Raw genomic sequence first — 21,241 nt, 5'->3', positions numbered from 1 at the left:
ATAGTGAGTTCAAGGCCAGCCTGAAGTATAAAATGAGTCCCTGTCTCAAACAAACAAACAAAAACCCCAAAACCGAAACCAGATAAACCCAAAAGAAAAAAAAAAAGGTGCTAAACCATATCTGCCGAACCTGACTGAGCTGTCTTGTCCCCCCAGGGCCCGTGCTCACCAGGGCCACGTGGACTGTGAACTCCACACTGATGCCTACAGAGGCCACGAGGATCACCACGGGGATGGCACTCAGCTTGACGCCCAGGAAACCCATGACACCAAAGAGCTCCACAGTTACCATGGCCAGGACCACCACCTAGGGAGGCGGGGCTCGCTCAGGGATCCCCTCTCCGCACGCGCCGGCTGCAGAGAGCAGCGCTCCCCGCTCCCCACGCCGAACTCACCACGAGAGCCGCGGTCCAGGGGCTGAGCAGCAGCAGGGCGCAGACAAGGAAGGTGCACACCAGCAGGACGCACACCGCCAGCAAGAAGCAGCGCCGCAGGCCCAGGTACTGCTCCCAGAAGAGGAAGGGGGGGCCGCTGGGGTAGGCGCGAACCCCCGCCTGGCCGGCCTCCGCGCACGCCGCCCGCGCGCCCTCGATGGCCTCCAGGAAGTCTGCGGTCTCCTGCAGGCCGTGCAGCAGGAAGGGGAACTGGGCAAACTCCAGGGGCTGTGCAGCCGGGACTGCGGGCAGGAGCGGAGCAGGCAGAGGGAGCGAGGAGGTGAGCGGAGGGCCCTGGGCCGGCGCTTGGGGCGGGACCGCGGGGCGGGGCGGGGCGGGGCGGGGGTGGGCCAGGCTCCGCGAGCCCAACTCACTGCGAAGGTTCTCCCCGGTGGTGTCAAATCTGTCGTGCAGCCACTCGGGAGGTGGCGGGTAGAAGTTGGCCTGCGAGGCTGCCAGTCCCAGGGGGTCGCTGCTCACCCACACAGTGAGCCCCATGTAGAAGAGCTCGGGGGCGATCAGGCCTTCCTCGTCCACCAGCTTCCTTGTGGTCAACTGCAGAGGCAGAAGGGTCTGAGGGCCCGGGGCTGGGGTCTCGAGCCCCTCTGTGCCTCTGACCACCCAAGTCCTCCCCCCAACCTGGCCGAAATCCAGAGGCTCCTGGGCATTTCCGGTCTGGATGAGCAGCTTGTAGGCCAGGGCCCCGTCCTCGGAGCCATTGCGGCAAGAGTGGCGGGTGATGCGCCCGGAGGCCCAGTCCTGGTCAAAGGCAGCCTGGATTCCTGGGAGACGCAGGATGGGGTCGTGAGCCCGAGGCTCCAGCCACTGCCCTGCGGCACCCTCCCTGCCAGTCTCCTGGCCGCTCACCCTGGAGCCAGTTGCGGTAATAGTGCAGCCAGGTGCGGGGTGCCCAGGCGGCAGGCGAGGGCAGAACAGCCTTGAGGGAACTGAAGCGCTGGTGCAGATCAAAGAGGGCCCGTTGGGAGTGGGCGTAGTCAAAGCCACCCTGGGTCACCAGGGCCACCTCGTACAGGGAGAAGTACCTGAGCTGGGCGCTCAGGAAGGCGTGCTCCTTGGTGCCCCGCGGCACCACGTCTGCCAAGGCCAGCCCGTCCTGCACCAGCGTGGCTCCATAGAGGCCCAGCCCCAGAAGAGCCCCAGAGAACACCAGCACCAGGGCCTGTGGGAAACGGCAATGGAGTCGGGCTCAGGGCCCCCTCCAGCTCTCAGACGCTGGGCCGGGCCCTCTGCCCTCCTCGGGGCCCGCAGATACCGAGCCTCTGCCCACCACCTGCTCTTACCTTGGCGTGTGACTGGAGCAGCAAGGGTGCGAACTGGTACCGGGCGAAGTGGGCAAGATTCCAGCAGGCACAGGGCGGGGCCTCGAAGGATGCCTTCTGCCTGGAGCACTCCTCCTGGTCCAGAAGGTCTCGAGTGGACCCTCGAGGGCTGAAGAGCTCAGAGGCCAGTGGGGCAGAAGCTGGGGGCACCAGGTGGGCTTGAGGCGGCAAGACGGTGACCACATGCTGGCTGCTGGCTTCGCAGTGGGTGAAAGCTTGTACTGTGGTGGTCAGGTGGGCAATGCCCACTGGTATTGTCCTCTCGCCCAGCTCCTGGGGCAGGATTTGAACCACTCGAGCAGAACAGGGGCTAGAAGAGGCAGAGAGAATGCATGGCAGGCCCAGGCCTGGAAGTGTGAGGGAGGGCACAGGCTGGGCTGGGGCGAGGGCCGGGAGCGGTGTGTGCGTGGGGACGGTACCTGGAGAAGCAGCAGAACACATCCAGGCGCTGGTGGTGGCGCCGGCGCAGGTCCAGGCTGAGGATGGCTGGGAAGACGAGCATCACAGCTGCGAAGTTGCAGCCGACCACGACCGCCGCCTGGGGGCGGAGCACAGATGCGGCAGGAGGCGCGGCCTAGCCCTGTGCCCACCCTGCCTGCTGCCGGTCGTGAGGCCTCACCTGCAGGGAGAAGGCCCGCAGGGCAGGGATGGGCACCAGGGCGGCTGTGAAGAAGGCCACCATGTTGCTGGCTGACGTGAGCGTGACGCTGGTGCCGGTGCGCCGCAGACACTCGCCCATGCGCTCCTGCTGGCACAGAGCAGGGACAGCACCGTCAGGTCGCGGGGAGGGGCCACGGGCTGCAGGGGTGGGTAATAATGCCGCGGCAGCTAGTGTTTATGGAGTACCGAGTATGTGTCACGCGCTCTTCTGTTTTTTATTTTGAAGTACTAAGGTCTGAGCCGAGGGCCGTCACACTGACCTATATCCCTAGCTTTTTAAATTTCTATCGCTCCCTAAGTTGCCCACGTGGGACTTGAATTTGCAGTTCTTCTGCTTCAGCCTCCCAAGTTGCTGGGATTGCGTGTCCCTGTGTCAGGCCCTTTTTTTTTTTTTTTTAATCTTTTTGAGACAGGGTCTTCCATGCAGTTCAGGCTGGCCTTGAGCTCACTTTGTAGCCCAGGCTGTTGTTGAACTTGCAAGGATCCTCCTGTCTCAGCCTCCTGAGTGCTGCGGTTACAGGCGCCTGCGCTATCACACCTGACCCATGTTTTGTTTTAAGCACTCATTTTGGTTATCTCAGTGATCCTCACAACAGTATCAGGACACAAGCACTATCACTGCCCCTATTAGAAATAGGACAAAGCAGTGAACTAGTAGTCTAAGGTCACTTGGACCAAGAGGCTCTTAACCACCATGCTGGCCTGCCTTCAAGGCCCCAGGCTGGAGAACAGGGTCTCACCTGCTGAGGGGTGCCAGGTGGGGCCTTTGTGAAGGCATGTGCCAGCAGGAAAACGTCATCCACCCCGATGCCCAGTGCCAAGAAGGGCAGCACCTGGAGGGGAAGGGGTGGGCAGCTGGAGGAGGGTCACAGACTGGTGACGACCCCCGAGACAGGCCTGCAGTCCTGTGTACCTGAGTAGTAGCAGCATTGAAGGCGATCCCGAGCATGGCACAGAGCCCAAGGCCTGAGGCCACTGCCAGGGCCACCAGCAATACCCCAGCAAGGCCCACAGCCCCCTGGGACTGGCCACAGTCCCATCGCAGCATGGTCACACAGGCGTAGGCCAGCTGTGGGGACACAAGTTGCGGTCTCACACGGGGACTCCAGGATGGGTACCAGGTAGAGTGGGGCAAGGTGCCAGGAGCAAGACCCACCATGAGCAGATAGCCTCCTGCCACACGGGTGGCACTGACTTCTGAGAAGGCGTGCAGGACGTCGTCCAGCGTGGCGGAGGAGAAGGCGTGGATCTGCTGCGAGGAGTTCTCAGGCAGGGCCTCCTGGGCCAGCTGGAGAGACAGGGTGGGTCTGAGGGGGAGTGACGGGGGAGGGGACCCTCCCGCCCTGGGCCACGCGGACCTGCACAAAGCGCCGCTGCCAGGCTCGCAGCACGATGCCAGCCTGCTCCTCACTCCAGCCGATGTCGTGTGTCTGGTAGTCGCCCCGGAAGTGCTCGTACAGCTGGCGAGGACTCATGAGCAGGAACGTGCTCTGGAGGGCCTCCGCCCTGATTCGGGGCACAGGAGACATGGGGGTCAGAGCTGCCCAAACACCCGGAGGGGGTGCAGCAGGCCATCGCCAGGGCTGCTTTCAGGGCATGGAGAGTCCCACACGTGGGATTCCCTCACCAGCTCCTGGGAGGCCCTACTACCTCAGCAGCTGTCCTTGCGGGTCCCGGGCCACGCCTCCCAGCAGCAATTCCTCTTGCCAGTGCATGAATTTGTGGGAGAAGCCGTGGCAGCCTCCACTCAGCTCCTGAGCCACACTGGGAGCCTGGAGCGGGAAGGGGGGGTGTGACACTAGAGGCCTGGCTGAGGTTCCCCAGGCTTGTAGGACCTCAGCGGCCCTGAAGTGGGGGTGGGCAACTGCTCTGCAAGAGGGGACGCTAGTGTCCTACAGACAGGCGGCCACAGAGGGACTGAGGGCTGGAAAGAGGCTGCTGGGAGCAGCTAGCGCGACTCTAGTAGAGGCCCATGGGCACGTTTGGGAGACTAGGTGCTGTATTTGTGTTTAGCTGTTTTGTTCTCACTTTCCTTGTATTGTTAATTTTGAGAAAGTTTAGCTCTGGGCTTAGGAAAGGAGAAAGGGATTCATACGCCACTGGAGGGTTCCTTGGAGGGGAGGGGTGGGAACGGACTACCCCAGTGGGGCAGGGGCTGAACAGTTAGCTCTCTCCAAACAGAGGGACACACGCAGAGGACGGGGACGGAGAGCCTTCCCTGGCAGACCTGGGCAGAACCCACCTGCCTGCTGTGGTGGTTGGGGGCCGTAGGAGGGCACTGGAGATCCTCAGGGTCCAGACAGGGCCGCCCTACATAGGCCTGGCCCACCTGCGCCTTGTCCAGCAGTTCCCGAAAGCCCTCGAGGGAGGCGAAGGGGCCCAACTCCTTGAGTAGCTGTTCTGGATCCAGGTTGGTCCACTGGATATCAGGGCGGCCCCTGCGGGGGAAGCCCAGAGTCAGGGAGAGTCAGGGACTCACATCTACCCTCCAGGCTGTGGCTGTGGACCTGTGCTGCACGCCCCGTCTTCGCAGGTGTTATCTGTTCTGTGTGGAGGGTGTGCATGGCTCAGCTTCTCAGAGCTGCTGGGCTACCCAAGCCCCCCAGATTCCTGCAGTGGTCTGTGGATGGGTACAAGGGGCTAAGACAGCCATCAGGCTGGGTATACTTAGTGCATGGAAAGGGCCCAGCAAAGTCCCCGCGTGTATGCCACGCTGCCCCCCTTCGGTTCTGCTAACAACACAGGCACCTTCATCTAACAGTTGTTTTTTCTGACCCAGGCAACAGCTTAGCCAATAACTAGCTTATTCCCTGCCTTAAATCTCTTTGTGGGAATCTCTTTTCTCCTTTGCTGAGATCTTGCAGATCCCTGTATTGTTTTCTGTAAACAAAACAGGTCTTCCCCTCCTTTATTTTATTTTATTTTAGTCTTTTTGTTTGTTTGTTTTCCGGTACTGGGAATCGAATTCACAACCTCGCGCTTGCCAGGCAGGTGCTGTGCCATTGAGCTAAATCCCCAGCCCCTATTTTTGTCTTTTTGAGACAGGGTCTCACTATATACAGTTCAGGCTGGCCTTGAGCTCACTTTGTAGCCCAGGCAGGTCTTGAACTCCCAGTGATCCTCCTGCTTCAGCCTCCCAAGTGCTGGGATTACAGGTGTGCGCCACCACACCTGGCTTTCCCCTCCTTTAGAGGTGAGGAGGGCATCTGGAAGCCGTGACAGCCCACATTCTGCCCTGGCTCGGGAGGTAATGAGGATTTGATAAGGTTCTCCCTCTCCCTGCTCCTTTCTGCCGGCGAAGCCCCTGGTGGGAGATGAAGCAGGGCCCAGGAGCAGTGTAGGACACTCACGGTAAGTAGGCGGAGCCCCCTTGGAGTTTGGCACCTTCCCAGAAGCAATCAAGCGGGGTGAGGATCACACACGGAAACAGCTTCTCAATCATCTGCCAAGGACAGCCCGGCTGCATCAGTCCCGCCCTGGACTCCGCCCAAGGTTCCTCCCTATGCTTGGGACTCTGGAGTCCTCTGGGTCTTCCCACAGGGCAGAAAAGGTCCTGCCTCTGCCGGGCTGTGTGTTCATCCAGCCCGTGGCAATGGTTCAGGACACTCACCCGCTCAATCATTCCATTTTCAATAAGGGGAACTCCCGACTTATAGCAGATTTTGTTCAAATCCCAGGACCTGCAAAAGCCAGGGCACAGGTGATCAGTGGCCAGGGGCATTCCCACGTCAGAAGTGCCGTAGCACATCCCACCTGCTCGGGCTCGGCCACACTCACTTTCCATACAGCGATACTTGCGCTTTACTGGCAGTGAAGGCCGCCTGGAGGTGGAGGCCCAGGGCTTCCACCGTGAGGACGTTCTTTCCTTCCTGGCGTGCAGTCTGAATCAACATCTGGGAGGTATAGGCAGCTTCCTCTCCCAGCTTCTCCTTGGTGTAATGCAGCTCTTGACTCACTCGGCTGCCCACTGCCAGAGCAGGAGAGAACACTGGGGGAGATGGGCTGGGGGATCAGAGCTCAGGTGGACTCGGGACCCTAAACTCCGAGGGCTTCCCAGGGACAAGGGGAAGAGTCAGTGTTTTGAAGAGACCCTGCTTTCCTGATAGCCTTGCGGGGCCTGACTGAGCCCCCATGCTCCTGCCAAGGAAGTGGAAAAGCCTCAGTGGCATGGCTCTAAAGATTTCTTTTATATTTTTTAAAATTAAAAATGATTATTATTATATTTTTGAAACAAGGTCTTGCTACATAGCTTAGGCTCATCTTGAACTCTCTATGTAGCCCAGGCTGGCCTCGAACTCATGGAAATCCTCCTACCTCAGCCTCCAAGGGCTGGGATTGCAGGCGTGCACTACCATGCCCAGCTCTTTATGGACTTTTGTTTTGTTTTGTTTTGTTTTGTTTTTCCAGTACTGGGAATCAAACTCATGACCTCATGCTTGCCAGGAAGGTGCTGTGCTGCTGAGCTAAATCCTCAGCCTCTTCTTTATGGACTTTTTATGGGGGTTAGGGTTTAAGCATGAGCCTGGTTGGGTGAGTGTGGGGCAAAAATTTAAAAATGAGCATGAGCTGGACCTGGGCTGGGGTTATGGGAGCACGGAGCATGCTGGTGAAGGAGCCCACACTTGTCCCCCTCTGCCTTCGCGGGCAGACAAGGAACAACAGGGGCCCGGAGGGGCTGCTAATAGGGAAGGTTTCCTAAAAGAACAGGTATGGGGTTGGAGCTGGTTCTTTGTTCAGGACGCTCACGCTCCTCCCTGCAAACTGCTCTGGAACAGGGCAGGGGCGGCAGTGCCTGGTAATGATGGGTGGCTCAGGGAGGGGGACAGTCAGCCTTTTTTTGAAACAAGGCCTCGATGTTTTAGTAGGATGCTGCCACCGCTCAGGAGGGAGGCTGTGGAATTGGCTCCTATGCCCTGGCAGAGGTAAAATCAGAGCTGGCTACAGCGTGCAGGTTCCTTTCGGCAGCCTCACTGTGCAGACTGTAAAGCAGGCCCCGTGCCCGTCTGCCTGCGTGTCCTTGGTCTTAGCATCCTTTGGGTCCTGCGCTATGCTGTCACTGGGGCCTGGGGAGGCAGCGACACTGAGATGATGAGGTCTAACTGCAGCGGAGAAGGTGAGGGCCGCTCTGTGGAGTCAGTCTGTCGCAGACCTAGTTCAGCTTCCCCTTGTTCGGGCCTCTGCCCGCCGCTCACTGCTACTCTCTGGACCCTCACATGCTGTCTCTCTGTGACACCAGCCTCACCCAGAACCATCATGCTCTTCAGTGTCTTTTATACTGCTTTTTAGAAGTGACATGGTCTACTAGGCCTGAGACGTGTCTAGGTAAGTGGATGCACTTTGAGAACATACTCTTAACACGGAATTGTTTCTCTGGTGTGGGAAACCAAAAGTGTATATAAGGACTAAAATGTATGATAGATATTGGGAAATGGGAAAAAAATGGGAAGAAAATGTTCAAATGGGTTGGGGAACTAGGGAGAGGGGAGAGGGAAAGGGAAGAAGAGAAAACAACAACAACAACAAAAAGCCAGGAAGAAAAATACAAACAAAGCTTTTGTAAATAAGGAGGGGAAGAGGAGGATTGTTGTGAGTTTGAAACCAGCCTGGGCTATAAAGTGAGCTCAAGGCCAGCCTGAACTGCATAGCGAGACCCTGTCTCAAAAAGATGAAATAAATAAATGAGTGAGATAGGAAGAATCCAGGGATGATGCTAGAGAAGCAATTGAGTCGGAGTATGAAGGGCCTAGAATGCAGGCTATGATGCCTATATTTGACGCCGGGGACTTCCCAGAACCTGGCAGAAACTGATAGAAGGGCTCTAAACCAAGGGCTGACTTGGGCAGATTTAGAGACACCACAGGGTGGCGACATGGAGGCAGATTTGAAGTGAGGCTGGCAGATCTCTTCCCTCCTTCCTGACAGACTGGTGTTCTGAAAGACCCAGGAATCAGGACAGCGGGCTCCTCTCAGAATCAGAGGGTGACATCTCATTAGTCTGAGAAGCCAGTCACATAATTCCATCACCTTTGCCCAGTAAAGGATTTAGGCACAGGATGACACAGAGTTCTTGCCAAAGTGGCCAACTGGTAAATCATCTGAGAGGCTTCTGGTAAATTTTTCCTCACTTTAGAAAAGGACGCAAGACAGAAATGACTTCAAGCCCAACATGCTGAAGATGACAGAGGAGAGACAGAGAGAAGCTGTGATTGCTGATGTTCTTGGGCTGCTGGGTTAACCACACTGGAATGTCCCTACTGCCAGGCCTCCTGTTACAGAAAATAATACATCAGTCTTTTTCCTTCCTTCTTTTCTCTCACTCTTTCCTTTTTTTTTGGTTTCCTGAAACAGGGTCTCATTTGGGCATGGTGGCACATGCCCACAATCCCAGCATCCGGGAGGCTGAGGCAGGAGGATCTCTATGAGTTCAAGGCCAGCCTGAACTTCAGAGTGAGACCCTGTTTCAAAACAGAAACAGAGTCAGGTGTGGTGGCGCATGCCTGTAATCCCAGCACTTGGAAAGCTGAGGCAGGAGCATCACTGTGAGTTCAAGTCCAGCCTGGGCTACAAAGTGAGCTCAAGTCCAGCCTGAACTGCATAGCGAGACCCTGTCTCAAAAAAACCTAAATAAATAAATAAATAAAAAGAAACAGAAACAGAAAACAGGCTCTCAATATGTAGTTCAGTGTGGGGCTGGGGATTTAGCTCAGCAGCACAGCACCTGCCTGGCAAGTGCAAGGTCGTGAGTTCGATTCCCAGTACCAGAAAAAACAAACAAACAAACAAAAAAATACGTAGTTCAGTCTGGCTTTGGCATCACTATGTAGCCTAGGCCGGCCTCGAATTTGTGGCAGTCCTCCTGCCTCAGCTTCCCAAACGCTAGGATGTGTCACCATGTGCCACCATGCCCAGCCTTCCTTCTTTTCTCTATCCTGTGGCTAAAAAGATTCTAAACAACAAAATCAGGAGTGTTTTAGCTGGGTGGGTTTGTTGTGAGACAGGTTAAAAAGGAAGAAGTTACTGGTCTGGTAACCAATTGGGTGAGTGAGAAAAACTGAGGCTGACGTCCAAGGATTTAGTGTTAGGTACGTAGGGGATGGGGTCATTCTGCCTTTTAAACAGAAGGCTCTGTATTCCTTTAGGGGCAGCTCCCCTTTCAACCATCTCTCTCACAGTTCCAGGAAGTAGATACTGGGATGCATGTTGTGGTTTTTACTCTAGAGAACTATTTACTCTGAGGCCTTTAGGTTTAAAGTTAATGAGGCTGGGAGTACAGCTCAGGTACAGTGCTTGCCCAGCCCTGGTTTGATTAGCAAAGTGGGAAAAAAACAGATAATCAATCCCCTTCATCCTCACCCTGATCAGCTCCTCACTGACCAGGGAACTGGAGAAGACTCAGCTACAGATCTATAGAGAAAAGATCACCTTGAGATCACTAACTTTAGCTTTTGTAAATAAGGAGGGGAAGAGGGGTTGAAGGGAGGGTAAGGGAATGGGAAAAAAAGAAAAAAAAGAAGAAGAAAATTAAGAATCAAGTTTATCAGGTACAGGTATAAATTCCTTATAATGAATGTGATCATTATATATACCTAAATTGTACCAATCAACTTAATTAATAAAAAAAATTCACTGCTTTTACTTCACCTCCAGCCAGTACAGGACAGAAAGATACTCTGAAATTAAGGGAAAAAAGCCAAGCATGGTGGCACAGGCCTGTAATCCCAGCCCTCCAAAGGCTGAGGAGGGAGGACTGCCTCAAGTTTAAGGCCAGCTTGGGCTATATAGTGAGACCCTGTCTCAAAACAAAACCAGAAAGAAAGAAAGACAGAAAAAAAATAAAGAAAGAAAGAAAGAAAGAAAGAAAGAAATCTCTAAAAATTGACTATTGCCCTTTTACAATATTCTCCCCCAAACAGTAGCATAAAAGTGGTGCTGTCTATCCCTTTCTGTGTTAGAGCGCAGGACAGAGGCTGCAGAATCACGGAGGGCCAAGCAGTGTTTAGATGGGGAAGAGGTAGGAATGGAGAAGGCGGAAGGGAAGGGAGATTGCCTCTGCTGTGGCAGGAAATCCAAAATCTGGGACCACCCAGGAGCAGCGTGTGGGTGGGGGATGCTATGTGCACGTATGCACATGTGTGTCCTGGGGCTGCAAGCACGCAGGCAGGCAGGGAAACATCTGCTCCGGACCCCAGGGCTTGCCTAGAGTGTGAACACAGGAGCGCTGCGGAGGGCTGGGGGTAGGGTGGGGATGGCATGTGGGAGCCCAGCAGGCAGGCAGGCTCCCAGACACATCTGCTCTGGATCCTAGTACTTGCCAGGATCTGAAATAACTAAAGGGTGTGAGACTCCAACCTGGGCCCTGCCTTGGGTATGGGCCAGAGCTGGGGGAGGTGTGGGGGAGCCTACAAAAGTAAATTTCCCAGGCAAGAAACAGAGCTGAGTTTGACTCTGTCAAAGGCTGCCATATGAAACCCAACCTTAGGAAAGAAGCCAGCCACGCTGAAATTATTAAGAAGAAATAATTTTTAACTAATGCTTCCATTAGGAAGTAAGGATTTAATCCCATCTGACCCCGGGTGCCCTGAAAGTACAGTTGGTAGTGTTTCTACACTAAATGGTTGCAGGGGCCTGGGTGCATGCCTTCCCTTCCTGAGACCTGGCCAGATCAGTCAGTTTTCGTAGCCTTCCAGTTCTTTATTTCTTTCTGAGGCAGGATCTCCTTTCTTCCTTAGACTGGCCTTGGATTCTTGGGCCTAAGTGGCCCTCCTGCCTCAGACTCCTGAGTAGCTGGGAGCACAGGCCTAACTTTTTAATTCTCCAGGTCAGAGTGACCTCGCCTTGCATTCTTTTTTTTTTTTTTTCCTCTTTTGAGACAGGATCTCACTATGTAATTCAGGCTGGCCTTGAACTCACTATATCCCAGGCTGGCCTCCAACTTTCAACAACCCTCCTGCCCCAGTCTCCCGAGTGCTGGGATTACAGGCATGCACCACCACACCTGGCTATCACCCTGTCTCCTTACACAACATAATCCTACTCTGCTTTGTATTTTATTACAGCTATTCAGCACATATTTACTTTCTGTGCTACTAAAACATGTTCTTGCCTTGTAATCCTGTTGCACTGTAAAAGGTACACATAGAAGGTTGGCAGTAGTACTAAATAAGCACACACATAATGAGATAAATATATACCTATTTTCAGGATGCTATCACCTTCAGTGCCCATTTAGGGGAGTGGCAGGGTGGGTGCTTACGCCCAAGTGCACAGGCTGTAGCCAGCTGCTCATGCTGGTCTTGTCTTGGGCTTAACATACCCAAGCAGCTAGGGGCAGGGCTGGTAACTCACCTTCTACCCAGAGCTGTTCCAGGTCTGTCTCAATAATGGCCACACGGAGACCCAGCGCCAGAGCCCCAAAGGCCAACAGTCCCAGGAAAAGCACTTTGCCACAATGTCTCTGGATGCTGCAGCCCAGAGCGAAGAGCAGACCCTGGAAGTAAGTGCGAAGCCAGAGCGGAGCCTTCGGGTTCCCAGTTGGGATCTGAGATGGAAAGAGAAGGGTCAGCCAGGTGTCACTGGAACAATGCTTGAAATTCTCTTCTCTCCCTATATTTACCCTCTGCCAAGCCCCGGTTTCTTGATTTCCAGGCGCAACACAGAGATGACCTACAGATATAGGCTCAGACTTGGAAGACTGAACTCCCTGCCCCACTGCCTTTCCACATTACACTTGAGGAAAATATAAACCCATTTTCTGAGCGTAGGATCCATATATTCATACACACGTCAGGCAGTCAGAGGTGACCTCAGATTCGTTCAGCTGTCACTGTGTGCGTGCGCTGTCACCAGATGCAATCCAAGAAAGCACGTTTCAAGACTATGCATATTAACTGCCCCAAAAGGCTTCATATACTGTATGCACATTGTTTAATACACATGTGATACTTTGATGATACACACACACCCCTTGCACAGTCAGGGAAGTCCTCACCTGTCTTCAAAGAGATGCCCACTAACACGGGGCACTCACAGACATCACACCTCAGCGGCCCGGGGACAGGCCTGGCCCCACTCTTTTTCCCAGCTTCCCCTTTGCTCACCTGAGGCGCCGTGGTTGGAGGTGGGTGCGTGTAGTCGGGGGGCAGCTCTCTGAGGGTCGGTGGCCCAGCCATGCTGGTCGGATGGGTGGGGGCGAGTGCCCCCAACCGGCGTTATCTGGGCTCTGTCATAGGCTAGCCTGGTCCCCTCGATGCCGCGGGGCCCGCCTGGGCTTCCCACGGGCCGCGAAGGCGCGAGCGTGCGGACTGTGGGTAAACACAGCGGGCAGTGCGGGTTGGTTCGCTGTGGCCGCGGCGGGTGCTACGGGCAGGCAAAGCAGCGGGGACGCATTCGCAGCTCAAGGTGAAGATTGCAGTGTCCAGGAGGGGGCCGAGCCCCAGAAAAAGGGAGCAGGGGCCCGGGCGACGCCCTCCCATTGGCAGGGCCGCAGGACCGCTGCTAGGTAACGGCGCCGCAGGGGGCGGGGCCAGAGACCACCCAGGCAGGGCCACCCGCCCGACGCCGCGGCCCGTGAGGCTAGGGAGCGGGGCGAGCTCAGCGCTGGCCCAACGCACGCACGAGCCTGTGCTGGGAACGGGCGTCGGCCGGCCCTGATAGGCTATTTTCTCCTCGAGACCCAGCCCAAAGCCAGACTACTTTTCACTCTTCCTGGGCACTGTTCTTTTTATTTAAAAACAATCGTCTTTCCCATAGCATCATTCTTGTCTCCTTCAGTTCACTCTCTCTAGGGAGGCCTAGTCATCTCCCGAAAGTGCAAATCTGATGACAGCTCCTAAGCACAAGCTCCGGCTGAAGCACAGGGTCTTGCATGGTCTGACTGAAACTTTATGTCCCATAGGCTCCTCACACCCACTCAGTGTTCTTCCAGCCCTGAAGAGCCACCTACATTTTCGAAGCATGCTATCTTGTTCCATGTGTCCCTGTCTTTTGTCTTTGCACATAACCTTCAAATCCGAACTTGAATTAATCGCCTTTTCTTTGAAGCCTTCCACGATTTACACCTCCCTCCTGACAATTGCTTTTTTGTGTCCTTACAACACACTTAATTTATATATGCATTTTTGCATTTATGATGAAATAGCTGTACAGTACCTGAAAGTCTGATTTCCTTATTGGATAGTAAGCAGGTACTCAATAATTACTGAGTTATTTAGAGTTGAAGACATCAGGTGTAAATCACTAGAAACAGGGAGGGAGGGTGCAGTTCCTCTTGAAGCTGACTTCATTATTTTCCCCTTCTCTTCACTCCCCTCCCCTCTTCCCTCTTTCATGTTTTGCATTGGGAATTGAACCCAGGGCTTTCACACTGAGCAAGCTCCAGTCCTTTTTTCCTTTTTTTTTTTTTTGGACAGGAAAATTGGCACTAATTGGATAACTTGCCCAGGCTGGATGCAAACTTTCCATCCTTGTGCCTCAACTTCCGGGATTACAGCCTGTGTCACCAGACCTGGCTCCTCCATGAAATGTTCAGCTATCCCATTTGAGTGTATTGTGTTTGTCAGGTTCCTGACTGTTAAACCTTGAGGTGCCCAAGAAGGATAGAAGTCAGTATTCCCATATTTATTTTGTTGTTGTTGTTGTTTTTGAGACATGTAGTTGAGACTGGCCTTGAACTCACTATGTAGCCCATGCTGGCATTGAACTTGTGGCCTCCCAAGAAAAGTTTATGAAAAAGAATCTGTTATAAAATCATTATTCTAACACAACTGTTATTATCTCTGGCCAGCTTCTTGGTTAGTTCTTCCAGACTTCATCACTGCATCATAAACATTTCATGTTTCTTCACAGTCTATCAATCACTTGCAGAATGTCCTTAGGATGGATTCCCAGAAATGGGGTTATTTGGGTCAAAAAATATGAGCTTTTAATGGTCTTGTTACATACTGCCAAACTGCTTTTTGAAAACTTGTGTGAATTAACTTCATCTTCAGCGCCTCAGTCCTGGGAAGGGGGAAACTTCAGGTTAAGGAGATGAGCACCGAACAGCTTAGCCGCTTCCATTTGTCACTCATCCTGCCAAATGCCTGCGGGTGAACACGTCTGTGACCCTGCTGGCCAAGTGGTAACCGCAACCTCTGTGCATACTATTTCCTTCCTCCCTGACAGACGCGTACTTCCGCTCTGGATAAAGAAAGTGTACCCTGACGAATCTCTGGAAATAGAAACAGCCTCTAACCTGGGTTTTACAGCCTGCTACACCACTCTTGGAGCTACAGAGAAAGGCAGAGAATGGCCTTCTATCAGCATTAGATATTATAACTCAGAGTAGAGTTGCTTTGTCTTATGCAGCTCTTGAGATGGCCTTCTTTTTCTTTTTTCTGGAGATAGGGTCTTGCTTTGTAGCTCAGGCTGGCCTCGGACTCATTGATCCTGAGTGGTGGGATTACAGGAATGCCCCACCACGCCCAGCCAAGTCCTGCCTACTGGGAGAATCTCTTGCCAATCAGACCTTGTGGGAAAAAGGCAGTTCCCAGCCTTTCCAACTTAGCTTTTAGTGCTTTCTGGCTACTTCTAGTCCCCAATGACCTTTCTTGTCTTCAACAAAATGATTTCCTGAGTGCAGTTAAGCTCAGCCAGAGCTAAAGCCACTGAAGCCACTGACTCCATGAAATTAAAAGGAAAGGAGAAGAGGCTCCTCTTTTTCTTTCTGCAAGCAGCCTGCTTCCTGCTGAATGAATTGTTTCATTATTGTTGTAGGCAACTGAGTTAGATAGAAATATTATAGGCAGTGAGACAGGGCAAGGCCCTCGAAGGAGCCAGTATGGAAGACAAGATATCCTGCAACTGCAGAGAGACAGGCACTTCCGAGGTGCACCAGACCTCAAGACAAAAGATGAAACAAATGCACCACATACCTCTCTAGGGATGGACATCAGGGATTGATATTCTAAATAAGTAGCAATCACCTTGAAAAAGCGAGGAAGAGTCACTAACCCAACCCCCTACAGGAAAAACCCCTGTTCTGTGTTCATGTCTGCTTGTTACGTGACTTGCTTCCCCATTTGATCCCCAGTTAATCAATTTTACCTGAACAATTATGCTTGTAATCTCATCGGTTGACCATAATTTTGTCTCACCTCATACCCGCCTTGTGAGTTCCCGAGTTTCCCACCTTGGACCCACCTCTTGGCTTTGCTCCATAAAAATCCCTAGAAATGGCAGATTCCTTGGCAACTTACTTGGGTCCCCTTGTCTCTCTCTCTGACAGAAGCTTTTTTTCCCCAATAAATATATTCTGCTCTTAACTTCCATTGTACCTAAAATTCATTCTTTGATTTTAGAGAACAGGAGCTTGTCCCAGATATGTTTCAGGTTGGGAGTTTCTTTCCCCTATATCATTATCACTTGCACTGGGTGAGGGTATATATTTGGGTCCAAATTAGAGAAATTTTCCAAAGAATAAGGAGAAAAACAATTAATTAAATTTACTACTGTCATGGATTAAATTACTGGTTTATGAGTCAAACATGTCTTAAAGTCTTTTAATTTTTATTTTTTGTAAAGCAATTTTTCTTTTTCAATCTCTTTTTTTTGTTTGTTTTTGTTTTTTCTGGTACCGGGAATCGAACTCACGACCTTGCGCTTGCCAGGCAGGCGCTGTGCCGCTGAGCTAAATCCCCAGCCCCCTTTTTCAATCTTTTTGAGACAGGGTCTCGCCATGCAGTTCAGGTTGGCCTTGAGCTCACTTTGTAGCCCAGGCTGATCTCAAACTTGCAACAATCCTCCCGCCTCAGCCTCCGGAGTGCTGGGATTACAGGTGTGCACCAGCACGCCTGGCTGTCTTGGAGTCTTTTATGTCCTTTGCTGAGCTGTGGTTGTAGGGTACTTTTTTTAGGTGTTCATAGCCTGAGGGAAGCACAGAGAGCACAGGAGAAACAACTGAGAACTGGGGTACTCTGGAAAATTTCCAGAAGAAAGGAAATGGCTGGGGGAGCTGGAAGGAGGAGTGTCTAAGAGAAGCCAGAGTCTAAAAGAAGCACATGCATGTAATGCCAGGATTTGGAAGGCTAAGGCAGGAGGATAGCCTGGGTTACACAGTGAGTTGAAGACCAGCCTAAACTACATGATGCACCAGGCATGGTGGTGCATGCCTATAATCCCAGCACTCAGGAGGCTGAGGCAGGAGGATCACTGTGAGTTCAAGGCCAGCCTAGGTACACAGTGAGTTCAAGACCAGCCTGTACTACATAGTGGGTTTTTGGTGTTTTTTCTTTTTCTTTTTTTTTTTTTTTGATCTTTTTTGAGACAGGGTCTCGCTATGCAGTTCAGGCTGGCCTTGAGCTCACTTTGTAACTCAGGCTGGTCTGGAACTCACAATGATCCTCCTACCTCTGCCTCCCAAGTGCTGGGATTACAGGTGTGTACCACCATGCCCGGCTACATGTTGAAACTTTGTCTCAAAAACAAAAACAAAAAAACCCCCACAAAAAACAAAAACCAAAATGCAAAACAAAACAAAAAACAAAACCAAAAAACCCCAAAATCTGTTAGGAAAATGAAATTAATTTTGTGAAGTCTTTAGAATGCCACCTGCAATCCCAACACTCTGGAGGCTGAGGCAGGAGGATTGCCGTGAGTTCGAGGCCAGCCTGGACTACATAGGAAGACCCAGTCTCAAAACCAAACCAAAGCAAACCAAACCAAATCAAACAACAACAAAGGCATGCTTCTGGATCTTTCACTTTTTGGCTGTGTGAGATTGTGATATCTTGGGCAACTCATATAGTCTCACAGTACTGGGGAAAGTGGACTGTCTGGCTTTATTTATTTATTTATTTTTTTCTCCGGTACCAGGAACCGAACTCACGACCTTGCGCTTGCCAGGCAGGCGCTTTGCCGGTGAGCTAAATCCCCAGCCCCCTGTCTGGCTTTAGAAGGTTCCCAGTACCAAGGACCTGCAAAGATCCCCAACTGCGTGTATGAGGGGCATGGCAAAAGGATGAAATAAAAAAGACACACATTTAGTAATGCATGGGGGCAGGTAGGAGGTCAATGCTTCAGGACTGGCAGAGACCAAGACACTCCAATCCAGCCACTATTTATTGGGTGTGTACAATGATAGGCGGGGCTGGCAGAAGATTCAAGTCAGTGGAAGACTCAGAGGTTGATGACTCAAGGGATAATCTTGGGAGGACTCAGAGGGCGGAGATGATCCCATGTAAGAAGGATCTTGCCCTGTAGTGTTTTTTAATCTTAGTGGTTTTAGTTTAGTCTTAGTGGGTGGAGAGGATGGCTCATCTCTAAAGAGTTAGTGGGAAATCTTAAATGGGTGATACCAATAATCCCAAACCTCCATTTATCCCTTAGGGAAGTATGCAAAATTAGCCATTGTGAATTTGTGGTCCTCAACACCCCAGAGGAGTTAGAGGGAGGGAGGGTGGCCTTCTCTTCCTGGCATGCCCCTAGGCTTTTCACTGACTGTGCTTTGGGCAGAACTCCTGTTTCTGGGCCAGGCAGAGTCAGCAATATGTGGCTGAGGGAAGCAGGAGCTGTTGGCCTCCAACTCCAGCCATTACAGGTAGGGGCCGACTTGGGAATTTATCTGCTCTGCAGGCAGCTTCAGGTGAACAGTCCCAGATTAGAGAATGGTCCTTCACCTTGAGTGTAGGGAAAGAGAAAGCGGAGGAAACAAAGCAGCTGTCATTTTCCCCCGGAAGAAAGAACACTGCAAGGCCAGGCTGGGCTACAAAGCCAGCCTGAACTACAGAGTAAGGCCCTGTCTCAAAACAAAACAAAACAAAACAAAACAAAACAAAACAAAGCAAAGCAAAACAAAACAAAACAAAACACAAAAGAACACTGATACAATCACCCTGGAAGACAACTGAGGCCAATGACAGATCTTCGTCTCCAGAAGAATTTGTTTTCCCCCAACCTCTTTTTCTCCCGGTCAGCTCCATAATAGCTAAGCTTTTAAACCTTCCTTTTGGGTGGCCCTCCCTACTTCCCCTCCCCTTCTCTCAGTTGTGTTTAACTATTTAGCTTTCTCTCTTTTAAAGATAGGCGTGTTATGGTTTATGTCTGTATGTCCCCCCAAAGCCTCATGCGGCCATGGGGCAGGCTTTTAGAGTTTGATTATGGGAGTGAGAGCTGCACCCGCCCTGGGGTGGATAGTTTACATACGTAGGGAGAGGAAAAGAGTGCTTGAGGCCATTCCTCCCCCATTCCTGGCTGGTGTGTGCTTGTTGCTTTGCTGTGTTCTGCCACCCTGAGCTATAGCTCTCTGCCATGGGCCACTCTGCCTTGTAATCTGCCAAGTCTGGACTAAAACCTCCACAAACTGTAAGCGAAGTAAACCTTTCCTTCCTTCCTTTCCTTTCCTTCCTTGCAGGTATTTTGTCCCAGCAACGAAAAAAAAGTAACCAAAACAAGGGGCTTAAAAAAAAAAAAAAAAAGATAGGGGCTTTCTATGTTGCCTAGGCTGTTCTTGAACTTCTGGGCTCAAGTAATCCTACTTCAGCTTTCTGACTGCTGGAATTATGGGGCATGGCAGGGGGCCGGGAGGGAAGAGTGGTTTACATTTAACTGTTTTAGAAAACAGCATACAAGCCAGGTGTGGTGGCGCACTCCTGTAATTCTAGTACTTGGGAGGCTAAGGCAGGAGGATTGTCCCAAGTTTGAGGCCAGCCGGGCTACAGACTGAGTTCAAGGCTAGCCTCAACTACATACAGACCCTGCCTCAGAAAGAAAGGAAGCAAGCAAGCAAGCAAGCACATACAAAGGCCTGGTTTATTTATCCACACTATCCCTACCCCTTATGGGGTGGTATGGCCATAAGGGGTAGGGATAGCTGTGGATAAATAAAAGTGTACCTCCTGCAATCTCTGGAAACAGAAACAGCCCTTAAACTAGGCTTGCAGCACCTCAGATCTCTGCTCTTGAGGGTGCACTAAACACAATTTCCCCCGCTCTCCAAGGATGGAGTGCACTGAAGGTCTGGAAGGAAGTTCAGCTTGTGGTCTTAGGACAAAGCTGGCAGGGCAGTACGGGCAGCCAGGCCTCTTACACGCTCAGGGAGTTCTTGCTGGCAGGCAGGGCTTAGCTGCTGAGGGGGTTCCTAGAGGAACAGCCATCGAATTTTATCTAATCTGGCCAACTCTCAACTCCCTGTTTCTCAGAACCTCCTGTCTTCCCTGATGCAGCGCCAAGGCCTCCTAGGTTCCTCCTTCTACAAGCAGTGCTGAGAGGTAGGGAAGACTGGTATCCACTCTTCTGCCTGCTGAGCTGGCCAGTGGACATTGTTGCCCACTGCATTTCAGACATAAACTTTTTGTAGCTGCTACTGGCAGACAAATAGAACAAAGAGAAGAAAAAAGCACCTCGGGCACCCAGCCAATCCTAGCATTGTTAGAGAGAATGGAAGCAGTGTCATGCTCCCAGCTGGAACTCAGACTCAGTCAGGCCTTCTTCTAGGAGCCCTTCCTTTGCTGTGCAGGGCTGATTGATGGACTTGTGCAATGGGAAGGCAGGGGAAAGCCTCTATCTCACTGTCAGGGATTTTGAGGGCTCAGTGGGGAAGGGTAGGAAAGGGTGTGGGAGGGCTCTGGAGCAGTTTAATCAATCCCTTCCCCTCCTCTATCCCACTTTCCCTCCAAACCTACCTAGGCCCACCCCTTTTCTGAAGTCAAGGAGCAATTATTAGACCTCCTAGGCCACCCAGAGCCTAAAGGCCAGAAAGCTGTGTGAGAAAGGGGACAAAATCTAAGAATGGAAGGAATCTCTAAAAGTCACCCAGCCAGAGGTCAGGTGGTAGCTCATGCCTGTAATCCCAGCACCTGGGAGGCTGAGGCTGGAGGATCGCAGAGAGCTTGAGGCCAGCCTGGACTACACAGTGAGTTCAAGACCAGCCTGGTCTACGGCCATACCACCCTGAATGTGCCCGATCTCTTCTGATCTCGGAAGCTAAGCAGGGTGGGGTCTGGTTACTACTTGGATGGGAGAAAACCAGCCTTAACTACACAGACAGACCCTGGCTCAAAACAACAACAAACAAACAAAAACCTACCCCAAAACAACAAAAAACCCCAAAACCAAAAAAACAGAAACAACAAAAAACCCAAATGCTGGCAGGGCTGTGGGTGAAAAAGGAACCCTGCTCCACTGTTGGGAGTAGAGACTGGTGCAACCACTGTGTAAATCAGTGTGGAGATTCCTCAAAAAAACCTAAAGCTAGAAGTTCCATTTGACCCAGCTATTCCCTTTCTGGGTATCTTCCCAAAAGAATTAAAAACATCATATCACAACAAAATACGTGCACCTGTGTTTACAGCAGCACAGTTTGTGATAGATGAATCTTGGAGAAGCTTGTGCCACTGAACTGTATCTCCAGCCCCTATGATAGGTAAATCTTGGAAATAGCCTAAATGCCCATCAACTGATGAATGGCTAAATATGTGTGGTTTTTTTAAAAAAAAAATACAATGGAGTACTACTCAGTCATAAACAAGGATAAATTTGAGACATTTCTAGGTAAATGGATGCTCCTTGATACCATACTCTTAAGTGAAATGGATCAGACACATAAATACCACACTGTTTCTCTGGTGTGAGAAACCAAAAGTGTAAATAAGGACCCAAATGTATGATAGATACTGGGAAATGGGAAGAAAATGTTCAAATTGGAAGGGGAACTGGGGAGGAGGGAGGAAGGAAGGGAAAAGAAAAACACAAGAAAAGGAAATAATGGAAACAAAGCTTTTGTACAAAAGGAGAGGGACAGGGTTGAAGGGAGGGAGGGGAATGGGAAAAAAA

General features: G+C 51.7%; 2 protein-coding genes across 10 annotated transcripts in view; one reads left to right on the top strand and one right to left on the bottom strand.

The window, feature by feature from the left end:
- The window catches only part of Btbd19 (BTB (POZ) domain containing 19), a 15,537-nt gene extending 15,300 nt beyond the window's left edge, over positions 1-237 (top strand). The window contains exon 8 of the mRNA XM_005398730.2: positions 157-237. Coding sequence (XP_005398787.1) covers positions 157-189 — 33 coding nt within the window. The 3' untranslated portion in view covers positions 190-237. The remainder of the gene's footprint in view (positions 1-156) is intronic.
- Ptch2 (patched 2) overlaps positions 1-13,781 on the bottom strand; it is a 16,148-nt gene extending 2,367 nt beyond the window's left edge. For 5 of the 9 annotated variants that reach the window (XM_013521618.1, XM_013521620.1, XM_013521621.1 and 2 more), the window contains exons 1-19: positions 12,532-13,781; positions 11,780-11,972; positions 6,212-6,401; positions 6,045-6,114; positions 5,785-5,876; positions 4,677-4,872; positions 4,085-4,206; positions 3,793-3,940; positions 3,591-3,722; positions 3,348-3,503; positions 3,175-3,267; positions 2,394-2,522; positions 2,194-2,312; positions 1,736-2,084; positions 1,302-1,614; positions 1,074-1,216; positions 809-989; positions 396-676; positions 170-307 (exon numbers count right to left, since the gene is read on the bottom strand). In XM_013521618.1, coding sequence (XP_013377072.1) covers positions 170-307; positions 396-676; positions 809-989; positions 1,074-1,216; positions 1,302-1,614; positions 1,736-2,084; positions 2,194-2,312; positions 2,394-2,522; positions 3,175-3,267; positions 3,348-3,503; positions 3,591-3,722; positions 3,793-3,940; positions 4,085-4,206; positions 4,677-4,872; positions 5,785-5,876; positions 6,045-6,114; positions 6,212-6,401; positions 11,780-11,972; positions 12,532-12,603 — 3,117 coding nt within the window. In that variant the 5' untranslated portion in view covers positions 12,604-13,781. Of the gene's footprint in view, positions 1-169; positions 308-395; positions 677-808; positions 990-1,073; positions 1,217-1,301; positions 1,615-1,735; positions 2,085-2,193; positions 2,313-2,393; positions 2,523-3,174; positions 3,268-3,347; positions 3,504-3,590; positions 3,723-3,792; positions 3,941-4,084; positions 4,207-4,676; positions 4,873-5,784; positions 5,877-6,044; positions 6,115-6,211; positions 6,402-9,787; positions 9,877-11,779; positions 11,973-12,531 lie in introns of those variants that run through there. The other 4 variants (XM_013521619.1, XM_005398741.2, XM_013521625.1 and 1 more) reach the window with 3 other exon arrangements.
- Positions 13,782-21,241: the final 7,460 nt, after the last annotated feature.

This window comes from Chinchilla lanigera, unplaced genomic scaffold, assembly GCF_000276665.1.
Source record: "Chinchilla lanigera isolate Chin_1 unplaced genomic scaffold, ChiLan1.0 scaffold00063, whole genome shotgun sequence".
NCBI classification, from domain to species: Eukaryota; Metazoa; Chordata; class Mammalia; order Rodentia; family Chinchillidae; genus Chinchilla; species Chinchilla lanigera.
The sequence above is the reverse complement of the archived record's forward strand: the minus strand, read 5'-3'. Positions and strand labels throughout refer to the sequence as shown.